Genomic DNA, 11,865 nt, shown 5'->3' on the forward strand with positions numbered 1-11,865 from the left:
AACCTGATGCTTTTTTTGAGATTATTTTGGCTTCTAAAAGTCTTTTTCCATTAAAAGTACTAACTATGGCAGGCATTACCAAGCTAGAAATTCATTAACTTGTTCATTTGTTTAAGAAAGAGCCCACGGGGGCAGCTGGGTAGCTCAGTGCATTGAGAGTCAGGCCTAGAGACAGGAGGTCCTAGGTTCAAATTCGGCCTCAGACACTTCCCAGCAAGTCACTTGACCCCTATTGCCCACCCTTACCACTCTTCCACCTATGAGCCAATACATAGAAGTTAAGGGTTAAAAAAAAAAAAAAAGAAAGAAAGAGCCCTTCTTAGTTTCAGTATTCATTTTGACAGAAATTTTGCCAGTGGTTGATCGGGTCTTTTGGCTTCAGCTATCTACTAAGGCATACAAGAGATATGGTCTGTGTTGGTGGGGGATGTGAATAACCATTTCAGTGAAATCACAGTTCTTTAGAAGTATGGGAGAAACAAAGGCAATCTTATAATTCTTTTCCTAACTTCTGTATTTTATGACATTTTTTTGAATTATGTAATGGGGATATATGGAGAAATAATAACAATAACTTGATATCTTAAAGTTATTTAAAGTTTATTTAAAGTAAATGGGCAATTTTATTTTGTTATTTGGATTTTTTATCTTAATAACAAATTTGCACATAAATTTTCCAAAGTTATATGATCCATATTGTCTCCCTCCTTTTGTCTTTCCCCCCTCCCAGAGCTGATAAACAATTCATTCCAGGTTATACATGTACTATCATGCAAAACATTTAATGGCTAATTATTTTAACATATAATGTGTATTCTTTCCAGCACAGTCTATTCCATTTAAGTCAAGGAATAGATTAAAATTCAGGTTTAAGAGAAATCTTTAAGTAGTTTAGTAATTGTTTAAAATACTTTCAATAAACACTTAAAAATAGGAGCTTAAAATTAAAGCATTTCCTTGGTCATAGTATTGTATTCAGTAATATCACTATTATATTCACTTCTGCTTCTGCTTCTACAGTATCTTCTACCAGCTAATTTGTTTTTTTTACCCTCATCAGTTTTTCCTAGTTGAAGCAGCATCTTTCTGATTAATTTCATACTTGGGTCATAGTTATATTTCTTTTTAGAAGAAAGAAAATCAGTAAAAACATTATTTTAGTCATTTTGTTTATCAATATGTTTCTTTGTGAGAAAATGTTCAAAATTAAGGATCCTTTGGAAGTTATTTCTAACCTCTCAAAATCTCTTTCCAATCTCTTTGAATACTCCTGTGCCTATCACATTCTAATTATCATAATTATTTATATACATGTCATCTCTTACTGGATTATAAACTCCTTATGATTTATGGCACCTAATCTAATGTACATAATATCGTGTCAACTAGTTACCTCTAATTTCTTGATTTGATTGATTTCTTTAATTATAAGGTGAGAATAATAATATTTGAAATACGTATTTCACAAGCTTGTTGTAAAGTAGGCAGTTTACGAAGCAATTTATATACTACTAATGTAAATTGTTAACAATTTTATTTCTGGGTGATACTATTAATTTTCATCTGTGTTCACTTAAATAGTCAAAAGTATAATCTGTCTCTAGTAGTTGACAGACTGTGCCCTTAATTTGCAGTCTTTTTCTTTGTTTTAAAGTTCACTTAATCTTCCAGGTGGTGGAGGAGCCAGTTTTTGAATTAGTTGTCAAACAACTGAAGCAACATCAAAATACTAAAGAGGACAAATTTATCGTGTGCTTAAATAAAGCAGCAAAGACTTTCCCTCCTCTTGCTGATAGGTAGGCTATTGAGTCATGATGAACATTTTCTTGTTTTTGGTGGTCGTCAGGAGTTTTGTTATTCTTAATCTTGTTTATTGATTCTTTCTATCTCAAAAAAATTTTTCTTAGTTAAATAAAATTTTTTAAAAATTATGTCCATCTAAAGGTTTATGAATGCTGTGTTCTTCTTGCTGCCAAAATTTCATGGAGTGATGAAAACCTTGTGTTTGGAGGTGGTCCTTTGTCGTGCAGAAGAAATACACGATCTCTTCTTACAGTTGAAGAGTAAGGATTTCATCCAGATCATGAGACATAGGTGAGTAGAGGAGGAGCCATCCATACATATGCTTTGGCTCATCAGTCAGTAAGTACATGGAACAAGACCCTGGAGTATGAGTAAAGTAGAAAAGAACTCTGCTCTGGGGGTCATTTGTAGTTGGGCAGCTTTGATCTCAGCTCTATCATTAACTCATTTATATGGTTACATTGACAAGTCACTTACCTTCTTGGCTCTCATTTTCTTCATCTGCGAGGTGAGGAGGTCAGGGAAAGGGATCACCAAGTCCCTGTCCAGCTCTTAGGATTCTGTGCTTCTGAATGTGCTGATTCAGAGCCAGAAATGGAAGAGTCCTTCTTGCGAGTGTGGAGCAGTTGAGGCTTATGTGCAGCAAAACTATGTCTTTGGTTACTTATAGATTTATAATGTGTGAACAGAAAAGCATGTGGGTAGGGGGATTATTTCCATTAATTTTATGGGGCGGGTACATTTTGATGTTTATTTGCCTGGTTAGTTCATAATAGCCATATTTTAAAATTAAAACAAACTCAACAAATATTGAGTGCATGCTATATGTAAAACATGTGAATTCCTTTTAATTTAATTTATCATAGAAATGTAAAAATTCCTTTTAATTTAATTTATCATAGAATCCTTTTTAGGTATTTAGTTTAATGTTATAATACATATTTTATTGTTGTACTTAGCATCTTTCATTTCCAGTGTTCTCTCCCCCCATTCTTAGAATCAGCTCTTAGTAAAAAAAAAATAATAAATGAAGTTTAGTTAAACAAACAAATCTACACATTGGCCAAATCTGACAATGGATGCCTTATTTTACACTTTCACTGGCATCTCTACTGAGAGGAGGGAGGTGTACTCCAAAGTTCTCTGAAGTCACAAATGTTCAGTGCTCTTATAATTCATTTCTGTTACATAACCTACATAACCCTCAGTATGATACAGAGGGGTGCCTAAAGCATGCTTTGTGATCAAGAATGTAAAGTAAGGAAGATTCTATAACTAGTGGTTTTGATATTTTTTTTCCTCTAGAGATGATGAAAGACAAAAAGTATGTTTGGATATAATTTATACAATTCTAGCAAAACTGAAACCAGTAGAACTACGAGAACTTCTGAATTGTGTTGTAGAGTTCATTTCTCATCCTTCTCCAGTGTGTCGGGAAAAAATGTATAACATCCTGATGTGGATTCATGATAATTATAGGTATGGATTTTTAGCAGAGCTACATTATATTCTTAATGATATCTTGTATTCAGGGATGATGACACATTTTACATTCTGCAGGATATATTCAAGAGTTTTGATACTTAGATTATTTTTCAAGAGAGTGAAACTGCTCCTTCTATCTGTGTGATGAATATGTACCCTTTGCAGATAGTATTGTGAAAATCTCTTCCCCTAAAACTTTATTTTTATGGTGCTATTCCAAGATTTGTCCAGAAGAGGGAGGTATTATAGATCTAGTTCTCTTCCTTTAGGGGACAAAGATACAGATATGTAGATGTGCACACACATACATTTTATATATATATAAATGCAGAGGTTAAGGTGGCATGCTGTCCGTCATTTCTCAGAATGATCAAAATCTATATCGCCATTTATTAACAACCTAAGATTTTTAAAATGTTTTTATTTTCTTCATCTCTCTTCTTATTCTTCCCTTCTTGTTGCATTATTTCTACCACAACCCCCTTTGTCATAGTCAGTTTTCAGTGATGGTGATAAAAGATACTTTCAAAGAATAGGGTGATGTCACATTTTTTGACAAAACTATGTTGGTACTCCTTTTATTCATTACATATGCCTTGCGGAAGGTATGGTTTCCTTTCTGTGTAAAAATTAGTCTGTTAATTCTGGAAGTAAATATACTTTGGTACTTCTGTGGAACCATAATCTCATCTGTAGAGATACTTGTCCCTCATATAATGCAAATTACAATTTATTAATGCCTTTCCTTTTTGTGTAGTTCTTGCCCCTATCTGCCCATGAATCTTTCACAAAATAATCTACTCAACAGGTTGAAGAAAATTCCTTTTAATTTAATTTAAAACAGTATGAATATGGAAACTGAATTGGAAGTCAATTGCTTCAGAATAAATTATCAATCATACTATTTTTATCCAGCCAGGCAGAAGTTAATTCTTTTTTTTTTTTATTTTCTAAAGGGATGTAGAAAGCCAAACTGATGAAGAATCTAAAGAAGTATTTGAGCTGGCAAAAGAAGTATTGCTTCAAGGACTGATTGATGATAATCTTGGACTTCAGTAAGTGATTCTTCTAGAATATGAAAACCAAGACAATAAATTTAGTTTTAAGAATCAGTACGGTTTTGATGTTTTTTTTTTTGGTTTGAGAACCTACTTGAAGATGATGGTTTAACAAAATTATCTTGATTGCTTTTTTCTAATGTTCAGTTACATTTAATTTTGTGACATTTGAACTTTTTTTGGAAGAGGGGGTTCTGGATCTGAGCTTCTACCAATTAAAGATAGGCAATTATTCTGCAAATTGTAAGTGTTAGAGAGGTTAATTAAATTGTGTTTACATTTTGTGCATTTTATCCTGCTTAAGGGAGATCATACTGGGCAAATAATACTATTTTTTGTGTCTATGCAATGAATTAAGATATGAAACTAAAATAATAACTTATTTTGTTAACCTCAAATAGTAAAGATATTTCCATGCATTTATTTTTAATTAAATATTTGAAAACTTAAAATTTTTTGTAAATCATTATGATAATTTGACATTGAAGCAAGATGATAATTAATCTGGTTACTATAAAAAAACATGCATTTCCACATAAACATGGATTATATTAAGAGACAAGGCATTTGGGTGAACTGATTGTCATTATCTTATCCATATAACAAAAAGCATTATAATTTCTGTGGAATATATTGTAATTTTAACTTGTTCATTTTACTACAATTTAATTTATTTGGTTTTTAAAAATTATTTTTTAGTTTCTTTTTAAAAATACCATTCAGTTAGTATCTTTTGTTACACCATCAAATTTTCTCCCAGTTATCTCTCCCTTTTCTCTCTCTTAGAGAACCATAATCTCATATTTTAGAAAAAAGAGATAAAAAGCCTCTGAAGTTCACTAATACATTGAAAAAGTTTGAAAATATGTGAAATGTGCTTACTATATCTGTAGATATTACATCTCTGTATAGGAGTGGGTGGGAAAATCTTCTCATGTCTCTTCATTGGAGCCACGTTTTGTTTTTTTTTGTTTTTTTTTTGTTTTTTTTGTAGTTTTGCAGCATTCACTTTTGATTATCGTAAGGTAGTTCTGTCCAATTCCATTATTGTTGTTATAGACATTGCTTTCTTTGTTTACTCAATTATTTATCAGGTTATAGAGTTCTTTCCTTGTCTCTTTGTACTCATCATGTTCTTCATTTCTTATAGCCAAGTAATATTCCATTGCTATTATGTACCACAGTTTATTTAGAAATTACCCAGGTTATAGGCCTAGAGTCAGGAGGTCCTAGGTTCAAATCTGGTCTCAGACACTTCCCAGCTGTGTGACCCTGGGTAAATCACTTAACCCCCATTGCCTAATCCTTCCTGCTCTTCTGCTTTGGAACCAATACACAATATTGATTCTAAGACGGAAGGTAAGAGTTTAAAAAAAAAGAAACTACCCAGTCAATAAGCATTTACTTTTGTTTCCAATTCATAAAAAGTGCAGTTATAAATATTTCAGTGTATATGGGGACTTTCTTCATATCACTTTATTTTACTGGAATATAAATGAAGTAGTGGACTATCTGGATCAAAAGGTCTGGACAATTTAATCAATTTACTTATTTAATTCCAAATTGCTTTCTAGAATGATTATACTGATTTGCAGCTCCACCAAAGATGCCTGTCTTCCAACACTGACTGTTCTGAACTTTTTGTTTTTTTTGCTAGTTTGCAGAGTATGAGATGAAAGCTCAGGGTGGTTTTGACTCACATTTATCTTATTAGTAATTTGAAGCAGTTTTTCCCATTATAGTTTATAACTTGCAGTTGTTTCAAGAATTGCTTGTCCCTGTTCTTTGCTGATGTTTATTTTTAATTTTAAAATGTGTTTTTTTTAGTTACTGTATATCTGATATATTGATCTGATTTAATCTTTAAATATTTTGTAAGAGGAAAGAGAAAATCATTTAGTTGGGAAAAAGGAATTGCATTTACTGGTATAAAAATCTAAATTTCTTTGATTTCATGTTGTGCAGTATATTATTCTTAGTAATAGGATTGGATGTTTTTCCCATTTTTTTTCTTTATAGATTAATTATTAGAAATTTCTGGAGTCATGAATCCAGGTTACCATCAAACATATTAGATCGCTTACTAGCCCTGAGGTCCTTATACTCTACTAAAATAGAAATGCACTATTTGAGTTTAGCAACAAATTTTCTACTTGAGATGACCAGCAAGAGCCCAGATTATTCAAGACATATGTTTGAGCATCCCCTTTCAGAATGCAAATTCCAGGTAAAGTATTTGTTTATATAGCTACAAATAAATGTTACTAAACTTTTTTAAAAAATGTTAAATTCCTTTAAAGAAGGAAGAATACTACAAAAGAACAACACATGTGTCGTGAAACAGATGTAACTTTGGACTTTGAAGATCTTTATTCTTTTTAATGTTATATAAGTTCAACTAAAATCTTTCAGATTGTGTATAAATTTGTTATTATGTATATAACAAGGCTGACTGAAAGATGGGAAAGTTTATAAAACAATGAAACTCAATGTTTCAAATGCTTATTTATCCTTTCTTGTGTGATTGCTAGAAAATAAAAGTTCATAAAAGCATTTTTAAAATGAGGCAGTGTTTGCATTTGAAAATTCTTTATTTTTAAATCTTCATTAAAAGTGTGAGTAGAAAACAAATTAAAGTTGGGATTCAATCAGACAGTAAACATTATCAAGGGTATATTCTGTGTTGGGAATACAAAAAAAAATTTTTTTTAAAGTCAGCCCGTGTTCTATAGGTCACTATAATAGGGGGAGGTAACAAAAAACTACATACAGGTTGAAAAGGAAAAAATTAAGAGAAGGACGGTACTATAATGAAGAGGACCCAGGAAAGATTGCCTATGGAATGTGAAGTTTTAGCTGAGACTTGAAGAAAACCAGGGAAACTAAGAGATAGAGTTCAGGAGGGAGGCTTTCTTGGATATACAATTTTTAACAACCTAATATGATATAAATTTGAAAGGTTTGTGTTTTAGAGAATGAACAAAAGTAAATGAAATTATAATGTATATTTGCCTTTGGCAATGTTGAATTTAAAATATAATTGCTATTTATTTTATTGCTATTAAACATTATTGCTATTTGATTTAATTTCGCATTTGTTCACATACAGGAATATAGTATTGATTCTGATTGGCGTTATCGAAGTACTGTTCACACTCCAATGTTTATTGAGACACAAGCTTCCCAGAATACTGCTAGAAATCGATCACAAGAAGGTTCTCTTTCACTTCCAGGATTATCAAGTAGACAAATAAGAGCTACTCAACAACAGTATGAATTTAGTCCTACACAAAATACCGGTAAATGTCCATTAGATCCCTAATTTAGGTGATCCTTTAGTTTCATTTCTGCACAAGACAAATTATATGTTATATTACTTTTAGTAACTGACATTTAAAAAGAGAAACTGGTCTAAAAGGAAATTAATATTTTTGGAAATTAATGAAATATAGTTACAAATTAATTGCTTTCTTTTACCATAGATATACACATACATGCCACCAGATTATCAAATTTTTCTTCTTTTCCTTTAATTTAACATAGTTTAAAGAAATACAGTGTCTAATTTAAAAAGTGATTACATAAACTTGAAATTGTTTTATTAAAATAACAATTTTCTGATTGTGGTGATGAAAACAAATATTTTTGGTAATGACTTGATAGGCACAGTGGTCCCATTTAATAATATTGTTAAATAGGTTTTGTAGGTAATAGACTTTTGGAGCCAAGGAGAAAGCTTAAGAGATAATTAATCAAATATATTAAATCTGAAGATTATGAAACTAAAGCCCAGGTTTTGTTCAAAGTTGCAAAGCCAATGAATGACAGATCCAGGATTAGAATCCAGGTCTAATTCTTAGTCTTATGCTATATTCATTATATCACATTGCCTTGATGATCTTACTAATACATATTTTATAAATTGCCTTATATCAGGTTTTGGTAATTTTGATAATAGTTGGTAATTCCAGGGGATTCTTTCACAATATTGTAATTTGGATTATTGTATATCAGAATTTATAATAATAAGTATCTTTACTATAATGGAGTTATGATTATTTTAACAGCTGGAAGAAACTCTTTTAATTGGCTAACTGGAAGTAGCATTGACACCTTTGCAGAGTACACAAACCCATCATTCTCTGAATCATTGTCTTCTTCCTTGCTGTTTGTTCATAAGAAGACTGATAAACCACAGAGGGCAGTCTTAAAATCAGTGGGGCCTAATTTTGGGAAAAAAAGATTGGGATTGCCAGGAGATGAAGTGGATAACAAAACTAAAGGTAAAGTAATGCTACACAACAGAAATACAGTGACTAGCATACACTTGGAGCTTTCTTTACTTCAGATCAGTAGCTTGAGTAGTGTATCACTAACTTTCATTGCACCTACATTATTTATACTCATACTTTTTCTTCTACATTAAAACAGTTAAACATTTACCTTTTTTTTGTCTTAAATTAGAGACAGAGTAGACTTTATTTTTTCTTTCATTTGTAGATGACTGTGAGAAGAAATTTCTCCACATATTCTCTTCCCTCCCTCCATTTTTAGTAGCCACTGTACTGTGCAGACTTTAAATAGAATCGGTTCATTCTTACTAAGGTGCACAGAAAATTAAATGAGCTCTCTGATATTAGCTTTGGGAAAAGCTCATGTTGCTCCTCATTCTTGTCATCTTAGTTAATTGCCTCTCAGTGTGTTTCTTCTCCTTATCTTTATGTCTCTTCTGAAAATTATTAAAATCACCTTCAGACTTGAGGTAGCCCAAATATGGGACTATAATATCTGCCTGATTCTTGTACTAATCTAAAGTACTTGGCAAACTTGAACGGAACTATTAACTATAAGCACCCCTTTTTAGTCACTGACAGTCTTTCTTGCTATCTTTATTCTTTCTCTTTCCCATGACATCTTACTTAAAAGAAATCTTTTACTCAAGTATCAAGAGATTGCCAAGGGAAAAATATTAGGAGATGTAAGAGTTATAAAGATTGCTGCCTGTTACTGTATGAGTTCTTAAAGAGATTGGAGGTGAGAACCTGAGAAATAAAGGTGGTGACATCAATTATGGATCAAGATCTAGATTCTTTCAGTGTGGAAAATGTCAGGGATTGAGATAGTAATATTATGAGGAATTATGTAAAGTAAATATGGTATAGCCTACTCATTTCTTTAAACCATTTCCCTTACATAAGTTTAATTCATTGATTTTTTTCCCCAAAATTTTTATTGGTAGTGACATATAAATAAAATGAATGTTTTAATAATTTGTCTCATTTTTAGTAATTTTAACTTTATACTTCCCCAGCTAAATTTAAAATTTTTGTATGTAAATTTCATCTTCCCTAAATATTGTAGGATATTTAGTTTTCAGAAAAGGTGCTGAAATTCTTAAGAATTATTTAAACAATTTTAAGGATATGAAGACTTTAAAATATGGCATAAAAATGCAAATGCCAGTTGGGTCCTCTGCAATTATTTGATGTTAATAATAATTTTTTCTCCCTGTGCTTTAGGTATAGATGAACGAGCAGAAATACTAAGATTACGGAGGCGATTTTTAAAGGATCAAGAGAAGCTTAGTTTGATATATGCCAGAAAAGGAGTTGTTGAACAGAAAAGAGAAAAGGTTTGTGTCTTTTTAAAGAATTTAGTGTAATAAAAGGTGAATAAAGAAAATTGTAATAGGGGGTTTTGGTCCTTTGGTGGGAAAGGAGGGTGCAATAGTGGATTGAGGTGGTAAGGAGAGATGTAGGGGAATGGCTGAGTTTAGGGAAATAGAGGGCAAGGTAGTATAATGAACAGTAAGGAGAGATGATGAGGTAATTAGGGGAGGCAGCTGCAACAGGGAGACACTCAGACTAGAGACAGAGGTTACTGGGGAAGGAAGGCTGGACTCTTCTAGGGAAAATGATATTTCTACAGACACAAAGATTAGGGCCAGTCAGAAGTGGTTTGAATCTGACTAGAGGGCTTTCTAGTCAGTTTCTCAAGTCCACAAAGAAGAGTCCCAAGACTCCTCCCTGTCAGTGAAACTGAAGGGTTTCCAGGAGGAAGTATAGAGACAACTACATCCTCCCAAGATGGATGCTCCCAGCTTTCCTCAGAAAAATAAAGAGAATTATTCCTTCCCTCCTTCAACCCTCACTTATCATCGAGCCAATGATTTAGCGAAGGGTTTGATTAGGTAACATGGGGTTTATTAAAGTTTCAGGGTTGATTATAAAGGAGAGAGGAGTTCAGGGTTTCCCTAACAGCTGCTAAGGACAAGCTCCAGGTGGGGGAGGGGGCATTACAGGAATGGCTTGGACTGAGAGAGAGCCTGCTCTCTCTCAGCCAGGGAAGTTTGGCTGCCCTCAAGGTTAGGGAGTACTAAAACAATAAAGCAAAAGATAGTTTGTTTCAAGGGTAAGCCTTACTTGTCTACGGGGAAATAAACCCTCAAAGTATAATTGCTACAACCCAAAAATCCACCCTTCTCCCAAAGCCCACAGGAGAATCAGAAAGGTAATAGGGGAATGATATAGGGAAGATCAGGGAAGGTCCAGAGAAGTTAGCTAAGCTCCAAATGTCCAAAGACAAAAAGCAGAGATTCAAGGCAAGGTTTCAGCTCAAAGACAGAGTCCAGTTTGCCCCTCTGCTCTTCACAAGCTTCTGGGACGAACTGACCTTTGTCAGAGTTCTAAGGCTGGTCAACTGCCAGAAGTCCTACAATTAGGTTTTGCAAGGGTAAAAGCCTTGAATGCATTTCTGCATTATATTTACTGGAGTTATTAAAGAATTAATTCTTAATCAGGTATTAGATAACTGTTAAGATAAGAGTTAACATGGAGATTCTTATCCTGGGATCTGCAAACTTTTTTTCAAAGTTCATTTTGACAAGATTTTCAATATAATTTGTTTCATTTTGTAATCCTATATATTTCAAAATATTTTTCTGATGAGTCTGTAGGCTTGTTGAAATAGCCAGACAGGCCTACGAAACAAAAAATGTTGATTCCCCTTTTCTAATGTCCTTTTCAGCTCTGGAATTTTGTGAATACTGAGGGTCATCATAATTTGTTTTCTATTGTGTATATAAAATAAAATCTTACCTAGTTGACCTTTTATACTACTCGTGCTACAATTATTACAGAGTGGTCAGTCAATATAATATGAATGCTATCATCTCTTTCAACACTAAAGCCTCTAAATTTGGAAGCAGTAGTAGTTCTAACCTGATGCTTTTTTTGAGATTATTTTGGCTTCTAAAAGTCTTTTTCCATTAAAAGTACTAACTATGGCAGGCATTACCAAGCTAGAAATTCATTAACTTGTTCATTTGTTTAAGAAAGAGCCCACGGGGGCAGCTGGGTAGCTCAGTGCATTGAGAGTCAGGCCTAGAGACAGGAGGTCCTAGGTTCAAATTCGGCCTCAGACACTTCCCAGCAAGTCACTTGACCCCTATTGCCCACCCTTACCACTCTTCCACCTATGAGCCAATACATAGAAGTTAAGGGTTAAAAAAAAAAAAAAA

General features: G+C 32.8%; 1 protein-coding gene across 1 annotated transcript in view; it reads left to right on the top strand.

Annotated features, from left to right (window-relative positions):
- The window catches only part of PRKDC (protein kinase, DNA-activated, catalytic subunit), a 176,941-nt gene that overhangs the window by 102,277 nt on the left and 62,799 nt on the right, over positions 1–11,865 (top strand). Inside the window, exons 54-61 of the mRNA XM_044682793.1 lie at positions 1,672–1,796; positions 1,945–2,094; positions 3,109–3,282; positions 4,245–4,343; positions 6,366–6,573; positions 7,456–7,645; positions 8,414–8,629; positions 9,866–9,978. Coding sequence (XP_044538728.1) covers positions 1,672–1,796; positions 1,945–2,094; positions 3,109–3,282; positions 4,245–4,343; positions 6,366–6,573; positions 7,456–7,645; positions 8,414–8,629; positions 9,866–9,978 — 1,275 coding nt within the window. The remainder of the gene's footprint in view (positions 1–1,671; positions 1,797–1,944; positions 2,095–3,108; positions 3,283–4,244; positions 4,344–6,365; positions 6,574–7,455; positions 7,646–8,413; positions 8,630–9,865; positions 9,979–11,865) is intronic.

Source organism: Gracilinanus agilis, chromosome 1 (genome assembly GCF_016433145.1).
Source record: "Gracilinanus agilis isolate LMUSP501 chromosome 1, AgileGrace, whole genome shotgun sequence".
Taxonomy (NCBI): Eukaryota; Metazoa; Chordata; class Mammalia; order Didelphimorphia; family Didelphidae; genus Gracilinanus; species Gracilinanus agilis.